Source organism: Gymnoscopelus microlampas (genome assembly GCF_963454915.1).
Source record: "Gymnoscopelus microlampas genome assembly, chromosome: 8".
Classification (NCBI taxonomy): domain Eukaryota; kingdom Metazoa; phylum Chordata; class Actinopteri; order Myctophiformes; family Myctophidae; genus Gymnoscopelus; species Gymnoscopelus microlampas.
In genome coordinates, this window is record NC_139945.1 from 40,763,163 (window position 1) to 40,780,805 (window position 17,643).

A 17,643-nucleotide genomic window follows, 5' to 3' on the forward strand; every position below is an offset into this window, starting at 1 on the left:
CACACACACACACACACACACACACACACACACACACACACACACACACACACACACACACACACACACACACACACACACACACACACACACACACACACACACACACACACACACACACACACACACACACAGTATCTAATCAAGTGCTGTCTTGAGGAACAAAGAGGACAGTTCTTTGCAAGCCTCACCCGTTCTCAGCTCCTCTGACATACCAGTGACAGCGTGTGCACGTGGATGGGTGAGTGGGTGGGTGGTTGGGGGCGGGGTGCCAGAGTATGTGCGTGTTTGTGCGGGGGAATGGGGAGATAGTGTCCAGACTCCAGTCCATAGAGGCCCAGACATGCTTCTCAAACCTTTTCAAGTCAACAGTCAAGGACCCCCAAATTGATATGTATTTGGCCGTGGACCCCCATCTGAAAATGTTTTGTGCCAGGGACCCCCAGAAGAGAAGATTTATGTAAATTAAATTAAAAAATATTTTATTTTTCCCCCCCAAATGTTAAACAAAAGCAGATCTACAAGCTCACAGCGAGTCACTTCATGCTGCGCTGTGAGCTTGCCTTGTAGATCTGCTATTTTTGAATAGCCAACATATAAATGAATGAAATGCTTAAAATGATTGTGATGTTATACTTATAGCATATATGCTACTTTTTGGTGGGGATCCCCCTGGGGATCAAAATATAGATACAAGAATCACGGACACATTTTAGGGTGTTTGCCCTGTGTATAAAAAAAGTGGTTGTGGTTCAAAGTAGTTCAACTAATGTGCTAAATGTGTTATGTTAACACCCTCGGTTATCACTCTACTGTTGGGCTTGCTGCTATGCTTTGTCTTAGCTTGTTAATTCGGCTCAAATATAAAGACCGCAGAAGTTCTGCACACATGTCATCAAACAAGACAATTCGAGTAAAAGGTGAGCTGAGTGCAGCCCTGTGAGTTAGAGGCAGGGCTGCTACGTGCGTGCGCGTGTGCGTGTGCGTGTGCGTGTGTGTGCGTGTGTGTGCGCGCGCAGCCTGTCTGTTGCTGTGGAGCTAATGCAGGTTGTTTTCTTGAGTTGAGACAAGATGAGTCACCAGGAGAACGCGTGGCTGGTTAACGATAGTGCAAATACATTTCAAATCAAATGCTTTCAAATAGTCAGAATCAATATGTATTTAAAAAAGTTATATTTGTGACAACATTTCTGCACACACTAGAAGTGAGTAAACACACAAAAGAAGTGGGTATGCAACTATGCACGCAGTGTATACCTTCTTATATGCTGCACTACACCACTGCGTAATAGGCTACATACATATGACTGTGTTTGGATTCAGACATCTTGGCATAGTAAACAAAACAGACTACAGAGCACCCGGAAACCTTAAAAAGATCTAGTTGTCAGTCATACTTGGTGACATGGGTTGGCTGGTGGCAGTAAATGCGTGTATATGTACGTATGTCTGCATGATCGCCGCTAATAAAATGGGTTGGGATGGGTGAAAAATAGAAAAATAGAAAAAAAACAGACATGGGAGGAAAGGAGAGGAGAAGATGTTACCATGTATGCCTGGAAATCGATGACAGGCTGTGGGGGTGGGGTGGGGGGGTGGGGGGGGTGGTACAGTAGACTAGACTCGAGAACAGCCATATTGGTCTAATTTGTATTCCAACACAGAAAGGATATTGGGTGTTTGAAGAGGAACAGAAGAAAAATAGAAAACTGGCCAACAATTTGTGTGTGTTTAGTTCTGGGGGAGGAACCGGAGCAAGAACAAGAGTTCTGGTTTGGGTCAGTCCATTAGCCAGAGCACTCCAGTCAGATGTCAAATGTCACACTCATGCTCTGCTGCCATGCCATTAGGTACACACATGCACACACATGAATACGTGTACACACCCGGCTCACACACAGCCATCGATGCCCAATATTGCCGTTATTAATTAATCAATGACTTGAGATTGGAGAGTTACAGTATGAAGTCACTCATTTAAAATCAATCAAATTGCTAATGGCGTGTGTCCCAGTGAATGTTAACACAGTCATGGACAGACTGTGTTAGTTATGGTGATGTTAAACCTGCACTATGTAACTTTCCTAGGCTCTTCTACCCCGGATTTGAACCCGGTTTCCTGAGCAAGTGCTGACATTTTTACCATTGAGCTAATAGAGCCTGCCTGCTTGCTCAGGGGATAAATTGAATCTTGTCAGATCCTGTGTCTACTAGGTGAGACATGACCTTTGGCTTTGACACAATCTAAATGTCTCAATAGAAGAGCAGGGAGACAAAATACAACCACCCCAATTGTATAAGTTACGTTGTATTAACATACTCTTTCATACAGATTAGACCAAATTAAATCGTATTCATTAAAAAAAAGTTACATAGTGCCTTATTAAATTGGAGGAATTGATAAATATGCCAGTAATATAAGCCATATTTACACTGTCAGTCTAAAGGCCTATTCAAACAGGACTACAGTAGCTTTCAGGAGAGCAATTTTTACAGACATCTCTGTAAAAAGTTGATATGAAAGAGAAAAGAGTAAGACCCTCAGCCATATATAAATACAATTGCTTTGGACTGTCATAACCTGTGGTCATTTAATGGGCATTTTACAGTAAACAAAACAAAACCTGGAATCTTCACTGAGTGTGGTGTAAAGTGACCAACATGGCTGATATGTTTAGGATAAAAATCACAGAGATGTTCTTGGCCTCAAACATACAACCCATCTAACCCCTGCTCATTTTGCTAGGGTTGGATGGCACAGGGTTGAGGACAGAGTACGGCAACTTGCAATGGGCCTGGTCTACAAGATACATCACAACATTGAGATACCCATGTACCTGTCAAAATACTTCAAAAACGTTAATGAAGTCCACAATCACAACACCAGAGGCAGCTCCACTGATCATGTTCAACCCAGATTTGGCACAAACAAGGGAATTAACTCGTTCTCATGCTATGCAACAAAAATGTGGAATGCCCTACCAAAAGGAGTAAAGGAGTGTAAAACCCTACTCACTTTCAAAACAGCCCTAAAAAAACACCTTCAGGAGGCTGCGATTCCAAACTGGCCCCTGTCAAAGTCTTAACCTAACCCCCCCCCCCTCCTCGAACTGTTTATTGTATATATTTCTTGTTTTTCATACCAGTAACCTGTAAGCTGATCGTATGACGTTCTGCATAGTAGTGTATATCTGTCTGTTTTCTTAAATGTCATCATGATTTGAGTGCGTGGGGATCTCATTTGAAATAAGCCATTGTGCTTTTATGAGTGATCCAGTTTAAAAGACCTACAGTGTATTATTGGAAATTTTACTTCCATACACTGTTTCCATGTCTTTCTAAATAAAGCGCTTCAATCAATCAATCAATCAAACAGAGATTCTCCGGTAATAATTACATTACCCAACCTCCCCCTATAAAACTAGCTCTGTCCAAATAGGATTTAAGTGTAATCTGTGATCCTGAGTAATTTGTAATCTGTGATCCTGAGTGATTAGCAAAGTGACACAAGCAAAAGTAACTGCATGGCTCTGCAGGCAATCACATTAATCAATCAATGTGAACTTCATCACATGACTGATTTTCACATTTCACAGAAAATCTTTGTATATTTCAAAATAAGGTTCACTGATGGGTGAAGGGTGATATTCAATTGCTGTGCTCTGTCTGTACATGGGTTTGCAGAGCGAGAATATCAACCATCAACTGTAGAGACACGTCTCCCTCTGCTGTTCATTCACAATACATAATATCAGAAGTACAATATGCTCTCTCTCTGTGTGTGTGTGTGTGTGTGTGTGTGTGTGTGTGTGTGTGTGTGTGTGTGTGTGTGTGTGTGTGTGTGTGTGTGTGTGTGTGTGTGTGTGTGTGTGTGTGTGTGTGTGTGTGCACACGCGCGTGAGTGCGTGCTTGCTAGGGCTGGGCAATATATGTATATTGGCAATATATGTATATCAAAATTGTGATATGAGACAGAATGTAATATGTGATATGGCATACGTGTTGTATTTTCCCTAGTTTTAAAGGGCTAGAACACTTTGGGAGAGGTTTGGGTTGTGTAGTTACCTTGCCATGATGTAACTCCAAAAGTGGGCAAGAAATAACAAATAATTGCTCCATTGATTAGAAATTGATAATTCAAAATATGCTCCTCATTGACTTACACTGTACGGTGAAGAGGCTCAGGTCAGGAGGAGCTCTTTTAGCCCGTAAACCAACACAAACGAATCTGATTCCAACAATAATAGATAGAACATTACCAAACTCTGTACTATTTTTTTAATTTTATTAAAAATTCCTTTTGATTTAACTATTTTTATTAGGAAGAAACCCTGTACTGGATCAGCGGGGATCTGGATTCGGATCTTCAAATAGTAAAATCAACAAGAAGTTGACATTTATATTAAATAAAAAATTTGTAGTGGGTTTGGTGATGTTCTATATATTGTTGTAATCAGCTTTGTTTGCTTTCGTTTACAAGCTAAAAGAGCTCCTCCCGAGTCTCTTCACTGTACAATGTATGTCAATGAGGAATCAATGGAGCAATTATTTTTGATTTCTTGTCCACCTTTGGAGTTACATCAAGGCAAATACACAACCCAAACCTCTACCAAAGTGTCCTAGTCCTTTAAAAGCTGTATTACAGTGACGTGATGTAATTTCCTGAACTTACCTGACTGTTCTAATATTTGCCTTTACCCACATAATTATATTATTACTAATGATTATTGATCAAAAATCTAAATGTTTCTTATTTTTGTGAAATAAATAATCATCCCCACAATATTGTCACAATATATGACTTTGTCCATATCACCTAGCTTAGTGCACGCCTGTGTTTGTGTACACTTGTATGCATTATGTATGTGTGTCACTTTCTGATATTCACCATGAAAGATGCTGTTGTCTGACAGGAAGTGCCGGCGATACTGCGGCTCTTTCCTGTCCACCATCCGGGAGCTCATGATGAGAGGAAGAAGAGGAGAGAGACTGAAGCGCCTGTGAAAGAGAGGAGAGAGTTTGGTCAGATCAGATGTAAACCAAATTATGTTACAGCAGTCTCAAAGAATAACACGTTTATGTTTGACAGTTGGATATGATATTCCTACCCTTCATAGGAGCATAGTTAAACGTGTTATTTGTCTTTTTGTATTTGGTATCCATCTGAGGTTTTTATTGAACTCTGCCATAGTCTTTCAATATATTTAAAAGTCTGCAATAGTCTATTAAACACATGGAAATCACCACATTATGTCCCTTTTTCAAAAATGTAAAAGGAGGGTGGGTTACTTACATGGCATTTTAGTTATAATACAAGGACTAGACGGTCAAAAAAGACATGTTAATATGTCATGAATGAGATGATATCACAGGATAACTCTTGCCAGAGACACAGAAACTTTTAAATAATCAATGTTAAGTTGGAGTGGTTGTTTAATTATGAGGTATTTAAGACGGCACATTTTGTTTCTGGAGCCTGGAGTAGAAGACAATCTCATCTTTTCAAATAGGTTCATGTCCAGTCTCCTGTTAAGATGTAGGTGTGAGGCCCAATGTTGTATTTTAAGTTGTATTTATGTAATCTGCCATGTATGTATGAAGCTTGAGTGTTTTAGTTTGTTGTTCGTTTGATCATCGTTTGTGAATTATCATGTCAAATGAAATGTAAAAGTGTCCTGTAAGTCCATATACGCAGGGCTTTCTTCGAAGCATGACACTTTAAAATCATCATCATCATCATCATCATGTAAACCTTTTGTTACACAAAAAAGTTTATATATTTTTGTCCGAAAAAAGTGCAGAAAGTGCAGTTGCATGTCACACAGGCTAGTGATCTAACACCTTTCACCTTCAACCCTTAACCATCCTTCAAGTACTGCTGCTGTTACAGAATACCTCTGCACCCTTTAACTGTCTCAGTGCCTCTTAACACACCAGATATTAGATACATAATGCTTTTTGCTGGTCCACAGCCTTCATCCAACCATCTCTTATCATTGTAACTCAATCTTATTTGTCCATTACTTTGTCACTCATGACTTTTGGAAATTCTCTTTTCATTCTTCATCTGCCTTTTCAGGGTGCAAGAGTTAATCAAAGTGACTAACAGATTTAATCGATTATAAAAAATATCTTATCATTTTTCTAAAATGATTAATTTTCAAAAATAAGATTCAAAATAGCAAAAATAGAAGTTCTACAGGCTTGACACGAGATGCATATTTTTACGCGACACTGTTGTACAACGAAGTATAAAATAGGGCTTATGTGGTTAATCAGACCATCAGATCAATTTGGAATTTCTTGTGTTGATTTGTTGATATAATAAATAAATAAAAACACGCTTCAATCAAGACCATTTGATGAATTGAAAATGTAATCGACAGAATAATCACTAGGAAAATGATCAATAGTTGCTGCTGTCGGCTCCCTTTTGAACCCCTCTCCTCTCTGAATCCTTCTTTCACTGCTTGGTGGTTCACACCTGTCCCTTGTCCATCGACCTGTGATTTATTACCCATCCCTCCTGACACACACACACATGAGCACACCAGGAGGTGCATAGATCCGGAAGGACTCGGAGCCACTGGGACAGTTAAGGGTGTCTGATGGCAGCTGATCTGAGGAGAAACTTGTATCTCAGGCTTGTGTGACTTGTGTGCCAGGGGTTAGAGGTCAGGGGTCAAACCGAAGTCAGGTAAAAGTACTTTAACCTGCTCCTCCCTCTCTTTTAATACCTGCCATGTATGGTATGTCTGCAAACTGAGCACAGGAACATTATCTGAGCACTGGTCTGGGTCTGACCTTGTACTCTTTGCTATTGGATATGTCCTGAGACAAACTTTCACAAAGTATTTAATTTTGGCCTACATGGAGAGCTATTATTTAAACATAAATAAAAAATAAATGCAAACGTGATTTATATTACCATGCAATGTTCCAGTTCAGTAACATGCTGCGATACCGCCTAAATATAAGCTAGCTTGTTAAGGAATAATGACTCAAAATTGCTGTTTGTTTTGCAGATCAAGGTTCAGCAGAGTTAGTAGATGACTTAGGTCATTGTTTGAATGGCGTTATTGGTAGGTAGTTTCATTATGGTTAGATTATGAAAACACACACACACACACACACACACACACACACACACACACACACACACACACACACACACACACACACACACACACACACACACACACACACACACACACACACACACACACACACACACACACACACACACACACACACACACACACACACACACACACACACAATGCATAGTAGATACGTTTGGCAAGGAAGGGGTTTGTAAAAGTTCTCTATAATTAAGGATGAGGCAGGTACACTTTTGAACTCAACTAGAATTCCAGCAAAGTAAATTCCCACTGAGGTGTGAATAATGCCAATTACATTGTGTTTCTTAGTATATCTTAGGGGTTTCATCATAAGTAGATGGTAGGGGTTTCATCCATAAGTAGGCTATATTGAATGAATACTATTACTATAAACACAACATACAACATTATGCTAATAGTAAGTAAAAGAAGAAAATAAAAGGTTGGCCAGTGTCCCAAATTCTATGAATTTGAATATTGTGGCCTGTACACTGTGGGAGGCAGGCACTGGCATATCAACTTATGTTTTAACAAAAGCACACAATTGATGTTCAGTTTAAATACATCAGCTAGTCTATCTAAAAGTCCATGCTACACATGTGTGACCTGTGAACAAGGGAAAGGACTGATGGGAAAGACTGCATGTGTTTTTCACCTCCAGTGTGAGCGTTGTTGTCATGGTCATGGCGAGGTAGTTGGTAATATGAACCTGGCTCTTCTCCGTGTCTGTAACTCTAGTGGCTCATCCATGGGAAGGCCTCTAACTCCCCAGGGAATACAATCTGTTCTTTCCTGTCTAACGGGCAAGTGGGAGTGAATGAACCTCATAAAATATCCCCTATACTAGATAGCCACACTGTTGCTCTCTGTCTGACTCTGGCACAAAGTTGGATGAGAATGCCCCAAGTTACAGTTTTGTTGCTGTGGTTGGTTACCTGAATAGGACTACAGTAATTTAATATGAAACACACGCACATATTTTTATCACAGATCTTGGATTTTTAATTTTTTATCATTTCACATTTTGACACCAGAAGACACTATTTTATATTAATATCAATGCATAATATCAATGCATTGCTGTATTAAAATTTAGACATTTTTAGACATTTTACAAAACAAGATCTAAGATCTTTCTAAAAAAAGAAAAGAAAACATCTGTCACACACAAACAGAAAGCAACATCAGCATTCATCTCAATTGAAGCACCAGCTGTGGCGTTTGAGATAACTCAATAAGTCAAAGGTGCTCAATACAGATAGTTGCCTTATAATGTTATCATCATAATGTGCTTTGTTTATGTTTGTGTGCTAAAAGAGTGACTTTGAGTCGAGATCAACAATCAACAGAGCAACTGAAGATATTTCGCGTTATATCAAGGTAACTACACAAACCAAACCTCTACCAAAGTGTAATTTAGATTTAAAGTGGACTAATCCTTTAAATTATGTTGGGGGGTTATTTTCAACATCTCGCCTAGGAACATGAGGACCACGGGCCGGCTCTGGAGGGCATTTACTGTGTGTGGTGATCTGGGAGCAGTTTGGGTTTCTAGAGAGCATCCAACGGCCTTACTACTACTAATACCATCTGAATGCCGGCTGAATATCGACCACCTTCTAGAACTGAAGTCATTATGAGATAAATTAAAATGACATTCAGTGAAGTACGTTGCTTGCTTATCTCCATGACAGTCAAACATATTCAATTGTGTGAGAGAGAGAGAGAGAGAGAGAGAGAGAGAGTTACTATATGAAGTGATAACATTATGTTTTAGCGATAGTGAGTCAGTGCTCATTCAGGGAGTGGAGTGTATGAGCTGATACAGAATAGGGAACCTCAAGGCATTGAAGCCTACAGGGTTATTGGAAGTCAGGTTACAGAGTATTAGGATCAACAATCTGAGCCAGAAAAGCCAACATTGTGAACATGGAATACAGCTCAACCCAGAGGATGGTGGCTGGGAAAGCCTCACAAGTTTCAGAAAATCAAACATGATACGTTTTTGTGATGTTCAGGGTTAAGAATCTATAGGCAAACTAAAACAAAATGAGAAAAATCATTTTGTGAATATTATTGTTACTATATTATAGCATTATATTATTAATTTTATAGTATTATATTAAGTGCCAATTTTAACTAGCTTTGGCACCTAAACTACACTTATTTTAACATGGCTGTGCATGTGTCTCTGTGTACATGTGCTATTGTGTGCAGAGGTTAGTGGGTGATTGGGGGCATGTTTTACTGTGTGGAACTGAGGGGTGGGTAAGGTCATTGGGTTAATCATCAGATCTATTTCAAGCAAAAGGGTCTTTGGTCTTTTAGGTTTAGACTTTAACCATCTACTACACGGTCTGCTTAACTGGTTCACAGACAAGGAACTAAGGTCTGTTTACTTTCTGGAAGAAGAGAAGTTGACGGGGAGAATCTTGGCTGCTTGACTACACAAGCATGTCATGTTGCACCAAGACACAACACAATAGGCAGAGCGTGAGCCTACTCCCTTAAATGTACAGTCTCCAACTTTAATGGAAATAAATGGATTTAAGCAAATCTATTAAGTAATGCACTCTCACACTCATGTTATTCACATGTCAACAGAAGTATGAAAAACTCATGGATGATTTACTTCCTACCTAATCTGTGTGTGTGTGTGTGTGTGTGTGTGTGTGTGTGTGTGTGTGTGTGTGTGTGTGTGTGTGTGTGTGTGTGTGTGTGTGTGTGTGTGTGTGTGTGTGTGTGTGTGTGTGTGTGTGTGTGTGTGTGTGTTTGTGTGTGTGTCTGTCTGTCTGTCTCTTTCTCTGTCTCTATTTTTCCAACCTCTGTCTCTCCTCCCTTCCTTTCCTCCATGCACAGTACTTCAATTATTCATAAGGGATCACAGCACCAACAAAGGGTCTTGTATCCACTCATAAAACCCTACACCACCACGGTGCCCAGCTAACTGACACTCTCCATAATGCTCGAGTCACATAACAAGAGAGTCACTTTACGGCTAATGCATTCCTTTACACATGCACACACACACACACACACACACACACACACACACACACACACACACTTTATGCGTGTATGTGTGTAATTCTGTGTATGCATCAGAAAGAGAGAGAAAAAGAGTGAGTGAGTGTGTTAGATGCTACAACTTGATCTTGTTGCAGGTGCACTGCTTACTAATGAGCTGATACCAAGTGATATGTGGAAAATGCTGTGTCTAAGCACAGTTCACTAATTCTGGTCTACAACTCTGGCTGACAAAGACCTTCCTTGCTATTGCCAGCTATTATTGACAGATGCTTAGCCACTTAAACCCCAGCATCCAGCAAGCCTACCCCACAATAACAGAAAACAGAAAAGACGCTAGTATAGAGCAACTGAGGGGATTTGCTCAAGAATAATGGGGTTGAAGTGGTTGGTACGGTCTGTCAGAGGAGGTAGCAAATGCTGCTCACCTTTGTTTGGAGGGCGTAGTGTACTTCATTGAGTGTCACTCGAGCTCTTCTCACTCTATCTCTCTCTCTCAATTCAATTCAAAGGAGCTTTATTGGCATGAGGAAACACATGTTTACATTGCCAAAGCAAAAGTGGAATAAAACAGTCAAAACAAAATGATGTATGTACAACTGAAAGGGAATAAATACATTTGTAAACAGGGCTGTGTTGTACATTGCATCTCTCTCTCTCTCTCTCTCTCTCTCTCTCTCTCTCTCTCATTCACTCTCACTCTCTCTGTGTCAATCTCTCTTTCTCTCTTTCTCTCTCTCTCTCTCTCTCTCTCTCACACACACACACACACACTCTCACACACACACTTAAAAAAATCCCCATGGACTTGCTCTCTGAGGGGAGTGTCCTGTCCCTTTATTTCTGAGATGGCTACCGGCTGAGTGTAATAAAGGCCTTTGTTATCCTCCATCACTGCTGCTCTGCTTCAACTGCCAAATGATTAAAGGACTAACTTTATCACCACTATTAACGTTGTCACTCAAGTAGATGAAACGTTGATGAATTGTTGAGTTTACTGTCAACAATTAAAAGGCACAAACAAAAGTCTAGTACAGTATGTAGGCCTACTGTATGTAGGCATACGTCCAATGACTCTTTTTATGTTAGATAACGACTGAAAATGTCACATTTATTATAAAGTGATTCATGGTCCTGATTACTATGGTCTTGTTAATTTACAGTGGCTATAGATAGGGCCCAGTTTGGGGCAAACTATCACTGCAGGTGCCCCAGATGTGAGGGTGAACAGGTGCATTTCTGTTTATAAAGTGAATGACAAAAGGATATTGAAATGACACAAGGTGGCAATAGACTAAACTGCTATCCTCTGGGTAGAAGAAATATAAATACAACGCTTCTAAAAAATAAATGTATCATGTGTTTTTGTTTTCAATGTTTACGTGCTGTTAGCCTAGCTTTCATACAAAAATAATTTAGACCTCTACTTACTTGTGTTTCCGATAGAGGACCACGCTCTCAGCTTTCTCTTGTCACTTTCACCAAAACAATAATCCTTTTGGATCCTTTCTTCAGTGCCATGGGGCACACCAGAGTGAGACACGTTAGCAGGAGAGACTGTCCCTACAACTTCACTCACTGTAGGCAAGCCTACCAGTACCGCCACAAGCACGCTCCTTTTTCAAATGAGTGGCCAACGAGAGTCACAACAAAATCCGGAATGGAACGGGATCGGACTACTCCTTTGGCTTGCTTTCTACAGATTGTTTACTCACTAAATCACTGATTTTATGTCAGTGTCAGAGAAGGAATTAAGAGGAAAAAAGTACTCCTATGAGATGTAAAAAAAAAAAGATCTGGAATCTTGAATTGAACACATTGGAATATTACATTCAGCCACTTTTAGCTGTGCTAAATATGACCTGTAGGCTTAAAAAAATGTGAACCTTCACAGTTCACATAGGACCCAAATCACAGTTTGTGTTCAGTAGATCAGAAAGCAGTGCCTTGTTAACAGTAAAACCCGTAGTTTCCTTCCCACTGTTTCCTCAGTGACAGTTCAAAGTCTGGCAACACCAGCCATCAGCTTTAAATGCACCTTACAATTCAAACAAATCCACCAATCAGATGCCACCATTGCAGTAACAGCCGCTAGTAACATTTACACAACAAAAGAAAGACTAGCTGATTCATTGTCTCCCCCTTCCTCACCCCTCAAACTAACCCCTCCACCCTGACTCCTCCTCTCTTGCCTTTATGCATGGACCCAAAATCCCCTTCCACCCTCTTCTCCCCTCACTCTAATCTGCTTGTGGCCATTAGATTAGGTTGACAAAGCATTACCTTTCACTACATAGCTCCCCGGCACCCCCTCCCCACCACCACACACACATCTATGGCAATTCTCCTGGGTACCATATGTATTCTTTAGATTATGCACCCTCACTGTTGTCTAAAAATCATCTAAACATTTCTCATCTGAGCTTTTTGTTTATTTTACCAATACAGTAACTTCTGATTTTCATAAAGTTACAATCAAGGCCAATTACTCTGATGTCCCTTGTGTTTTGGAGGATAAGTGCTCTAATATCTTAGTCAGGTCTAAAAGCTATCTTTTATGAGTCCCTAAAGAGCGTCCTCCTCATCACACACAAGATTCCCAGGGGGTTGGGGGGCATTATAGATTTACCCCTTGATACGCTTTGTCTTTCAAATTTGGCGTTTCTATAGCAACAGTGGGGGGCCAGTGCACCCCCACATTTTGCACATCATTAAAATAAATCCCCCTCTGCTTTTTGAGAGGAGTGTTTCACAGACACACACAGAGAGGTACAGAGGGATTTGGGGTTGTGGTTGGAAAAGGGTCAGGAAAGCCAGAGAGATAAGTATTACATTTGAGACAAAGATTGATAATGATGGCATTTGTATCAATTTGAATGGATGTTAGTAGAAGTCAAGTGATTTTGCAAGGGATACAACTAGGCTGGGATAATAACAAAACAAAACAGAAATGTGGATGAACTGTGCAATTAAAAGGGTGAACAACAAAATTGTGCTTTTTTCACATTTTAAAATGTCCTGATGAGACTGTCAGTCAGTCCAAATTAGACTATAAATTAACCATCAATGCATAACATTTCTGAAATCTTCTGCTTATAAGTCTGTCGATATCCACTCATCAACATATTAGATACTTGACACTTGTATACTTGTATCCAAAGTGATTTTTTTATTCCACATTCCAAGCCAACAAAATCCCAGCTAACTCAGGGGGGTCAACCTGAACTTCTCTTTAATTCTTTGGGTTTTACCTAGAATCATGCATCACTTGTTGGTCACTGAATTGATCAATCATTCAATGAATCAAGTCCTCGTAAAGAGCCTCATTATGAATCTGAGCAATGTATTGTCTTTAACAGCCTTTGAAGCCCTCTCGCGTAGGCTGTCTTCCTTCCACAGTCCTCGCCCCTTCTTTTCGGCTTTAACCTCTGCCTTAAGAAGCTGTTTGTGTAGCCGCCAACAGAGATGAGAGTCCGAGGGCAGTCCTGAGATAGGCACAGTGCGTGCCAGACCCATTTTAAGTAGCTCTTCATTCACACATTGGCTCCACATTGACCCCTGCTGGAGAGAGCAGGTGGTCACTTCAAGATGAAATTTGAAAACTCAACATCATTGTTGTCTACATTCAAATAAACCCCTCTTGATTCTCTTGACTCTAAGGTAACAGATTTAGAGTCAAGCGAATTACAGCATTCTCATTCTGTACTTTACCTTGCTGTAAGACAACAAACAGTGTAGTGTGTTCTCCTCTCGACTGATCAGCTTCAGCCAGACTACAGGAGCAGCAGCCAGGTGCTTCTTCATCCATGCTGTCCCCTCCGGTGTCACGTCCACTCCTGCTAGACGCACTGCAAGTGAAGAGGTGCACACACCTGAGAATGACAAAGGAGGGTCATGTGCAGTTAGCTGTTAGTTGTGCAGCAGTGTGGGTAGATAAAACAAAACACAGGGGACATTTTGGGTCTCTGTAAGAGTATGGTCTTGAACTACTGCACATCTATTTATCTATTTGGTAGTCCTTGTGATTTAAGCCCAATACATATGGTGTCTGTTCAAAAATAATCTTAGTTCGGACATCGGTTGGATTGTTTTTTAACATTGAACATGACGTAACAATGTCACGTTTTGGGACATTACACACCAGTTAACATTGAACTTGAAAGTACCACAAGCATATATAGGATAGGATGTAAGCCCCTTTAGCCTTATAAATACAATTGACTTGCCTTTACTATGTCCTTTGTCTTAATGCAAAGGACACAGTCCCCAAAGAATGGCCTTCATAGGCTTAAAACAGTCAGAGGTCAAATGGGACAACGGTAACACTTGTAACTAGTTTACAAAACAGCCTTTCATGCGAATTCACCTCAGTGAGGGTGCTGATGGGGCATTTCCTGGAGTAGATGAATAAGCTAACTCAGTTGTACAACATAGACAGTGCCATAATTTAATAAAGTAGCCACTTGTTGCGACTAACAAGCTTACCAGGCAATCTCACTCATGTATATAACACAATAAATGCTATTTTTAAAGTTAGCAGTTGAGTGTCTTGCTCAGGGACATGGGGCAGGGGGGGCAACGCTGACCTTCTGATTACCAGACTGCCTCGATATCCACTAAGCTTCGGGCGGGGACGGTGATATCGGTCGTTGCATGTACTCCTACGGGCACCTCTTAGCAGGGAGTGTTGGCGTGAGGAGTAGGATGAAGGCCCTACGTCCCAATACTATTATAGTGTAATGCGCTAACTTCATACAGATACCTAATAAATACAAATAATCTTCTGGCCATGATTCATTGAAACGTATCTACATCTGTAATGACTTATATGAACAGTCTTTCTATTTTTCTTAGCTTTTCTTTCAATTGCGTGTGTGTGTATGTGCACGCGTGCATATGTGTGTTGTTGTCTCCCTTACATTTTGAAAGTAGATGGGATAGGATGGGGAGGTATATTGGGACATGTTCCACTTCCAGTCCTTTATCTGTGATGGTATGAAGTCTCCCACGAAGGCTCACATTCCTCTCAATAAATCGAGTAGGGATCTCAGACACAGCTCCAAACTTGGTGACCTAAACAGGTTAATTAGACCATGGTGATTTAAACAGTTTAATTAGACCATAGTGACAAAAACTTGTCTCTCCATCTGGTAAAATATTTGATATGTTAAAGAACATCCATGTTAGAACATGATCAGGAAAGAATTGGCATGGTGAAAGGGGCTATTATTATGAATCAGTAAGGCTGTGGACAGCTTAAACTTCTGATTGATTGATTACTTTATTATCATGTTTGTTAACAGTAGCCAAAGTACAGTAAAAAAAAAAGCCATGCTTTCCATTCTAGAGTGTCAGTGAGTGGGTATCCAACTAAATCCCATTACATTTTGAAAGCGTGCCATTTATTAGACTATCCCTGGTAATTCACCTTGATCTGAGATAGCTTACCAGTCTGATACTCCTTGCTAATACAATAACACCAGCAATTGCGAGTCCAGTACTAATGTTCTGCGTGGAAGACAAGAGAACAGAAGTTTAGATTGACAGTGATCCAACTATGAGTTGTGTGTCAGATTGCATGGAAGTAGCCATGGTTCACATGACGCTTGTATAGTCATGTTTCAGGGCTAGCATGGAAGAAGACAATGATGTCGTGCTTCATACCCGCACAAATGTTAAATTATCATCGGCGAACTGAGATATTACAGACACCATGTTGTGAGAAGACGACTCATCTTCTTTCTGTATTTTCTTCTCCGTTTCGTGTTGTGTCTCAGGCAGCATATTGTTGACATTCCCGGAACACTGTCGTGGCTCCGCCCATGTGACCCTGCGTCACCAAGCTTTACACCACGCCCACAACAAAAGAGAGAGAGAGAGTTCCGTCACACTTTGATCTCGCCGCAAAGAGGGCTGCTATGGGCTGTAGTTCCAACCTCGGAACTTCCTCATTGAGATAGACAGAGCATTTCTGCATTCCATTCTTACGATGGGAGTCTATGCTAGACTAGTGTCGTCATCGACGTCACGACGTCACTACTAGATTACACCGGGTCTGCCACGGAGGAAAGCCGCCCAGCCACACACTGTTATTTAACACAGCACAAGTAAACACTCCCTCTCTGTTCGTCTCCCTTTTTCCTCCTCCTCTGTCTCGCTGCTTTCCTTTCCATCTCATTCCTCCACGCACGCATGCACGCACGCACGCACCCACACGCTTGATTGCGCGCGCGAACACTCACACACACACACACACACACACACACACACACACACACACACACACACACACACACACACACACACACACCTAAGCATGAGTTACATCCAAATCATGGCATGTAAATTAAATTTACTTTTACATTATATTTGTTTTAGTTTATTTGTATTTTTATTAATAGCACCAATATATTTAGAAACATCACCTTAATCAATGAGCTCTTCATCTTAAGATGATTCATGTTGTGAAGTGTTACTAAGTACCAACACTCAAAAAGACCATTAACTATCACTAATGGCTTTATGGCTTAATCTAATCCTGTTAATATCAACCATCAGCTTCTCATAGACACCCTTTGTGGCCATGGTTTCACGGGATGGCACTCGTGGCTCGGCTGGCTCCCCTCCTCGTACCTGACTGGTCGGGACCTACCAGGTTTCATGGAATGGTTTGGCAGGAGTTCCACAGCAGTCTGTACTTGGCTCCCTTACACCAGATATATTGGCTCTGTCATCTCTGGTTACAAGCTAATCAGTTAAGCTGATGACACAAAACTGTTTTTCGCTTTCCTTCCCTCTGCCACACAGGGTGAAGAGTGCACATTGCTGTATGCCTGGCTGACATCTCACAGTATGTTGTCCCACTAAACTCAATCTCAATGCAGACAAGACTGAGCTTCTCCTCTTCAGTGGAAAGTGTTGCCTTCTGCAGGATCTTTCGATTTCCATTGACAACACCATGGTGGCTCCTGTTCCAACTGCCAAGAACGTTAGAGTGGTCCTTGTGTCCTTCAAGGCACACATTGTAGCAATCACTCCATTCTGACCATGACTAATCATGGTACTAACCTTTCCGGTTTCTGTTCATTGTCTATCGACATGAGCCAGAAACGCAGATGTTTTTTTTTTTACAGATTTGTAAGGAAAAGTGAGATGTCTTATCACCAGTTAATTTATTCCTAAACAATTAGCAGTAGTGTATACGTTTAGTACAGTATGTAAAGAAATGAGAATGAACCAATGGCCACAAAGTCACACATCTACATGTGACTTATGACGTGATTATAAAGTCAGATATTCCCTCAAATGCATTACGGTAAAGTACATGTCCCCAAACATACAGTATTTAATGGAATCTCATGTCTGTTGGTTAATAAAAATAGATCATCTTGGCTTGCTATGACACTCGTTTTGCTGAGGTGTTATTGTATTGCAAACCATGTTATGTAACCAAGTACACTTTTTTTCCTTCTTGGTTTTTGCATGAGCTACTTTT

The 17,643-nt window shown here is 40.6% G+C and overlaps 2 protein-coding genes across 3 annotated transcripts in view; both read right to left on the reverse strand.

The window, feature by feature from the left end:
* Nucleotides 1-4,964, reverse strand: part of plch1 (phospholipase C, eta 1) — a gene marked incomplete at both ends in the record, with an annotated part of 66,758 nt that extends 61,794 nt beyond the window's left edge. The window contains one exon of the mRNA XM_084064673.1: nucleotides 4,889-4,964. Within this exon, the coding sequence (XP_083920799.1) occupies nucleotides 4,889-4,964 (76 nt within the window). The remainder of the gene's footprint in view (nucleotides 1-4,888) is intronic.
* An 8,337-nt stretch (nucleotides 4,965-13,301) lies between these two features.
* c18h3orf33 (c18h3orf33 homolog (H. sapiens)) lies at nucleotides 13,302-15,957 on the reverse strand. 2 transcript variants are annotated; one of them, XM_084064101.1, is made up of 5 exons: nucleotides 15,813-15,957; nucleotides 15,597-15,656; nucleotides 15,068-15,221; nucleotides 13,860-14,020; nucleotides 13,302-13,706 (listed from the first exon to the last, which is right to left on the reverse strand). In XM_084064101.1, exons 1-5 carry the CDS (start codon nucleotides 15,930-15,932, stop codon nucleotides 13,452-13,454), a joined length of 750 nt encoding a protein of 249 aa, XP_083920227.1. In that variant the 5' UTR covers nucleotides 15,933-15,957; the 3' UTR covers nucleotides 13,302-13,451. The 2 variants fall into 2 exon arrangements, with proteins under 2 accessions (XP_083920227.1, XP_083920226.1); XM_084064100.1 differs by having other exon boundaries at nucleotides 13,302-13,709.
* Nucleotides 15,958-17,643: the final 1,686 nt, after the last annotated feature.

Bases quoted from the DNA above. Each gene is read 5' to 3' on its own strand.
- c18h3orf33 (XM_084064100.1), bottom strand. From the start codon at position 15,932: ATGCTGCCTGAGACACAACACGAAACGGAGAAGAAAATACAGAAAGAA. The intron at 15,222-15,596 runs GTAAGCTATCTC...TAACCTGTTTAG, and splicing joins TAGCAAGGAGTATCAGACTG to GTCACCAAGTTTGGAGCTGT. The intron at 14,021-15,067 runs GTAAGGGAGACA...TGTCATTCTCAG, and splicing joins ATCCCATCTACTTTCAAAAT to GTGTGTGCACCTCTTCACTT.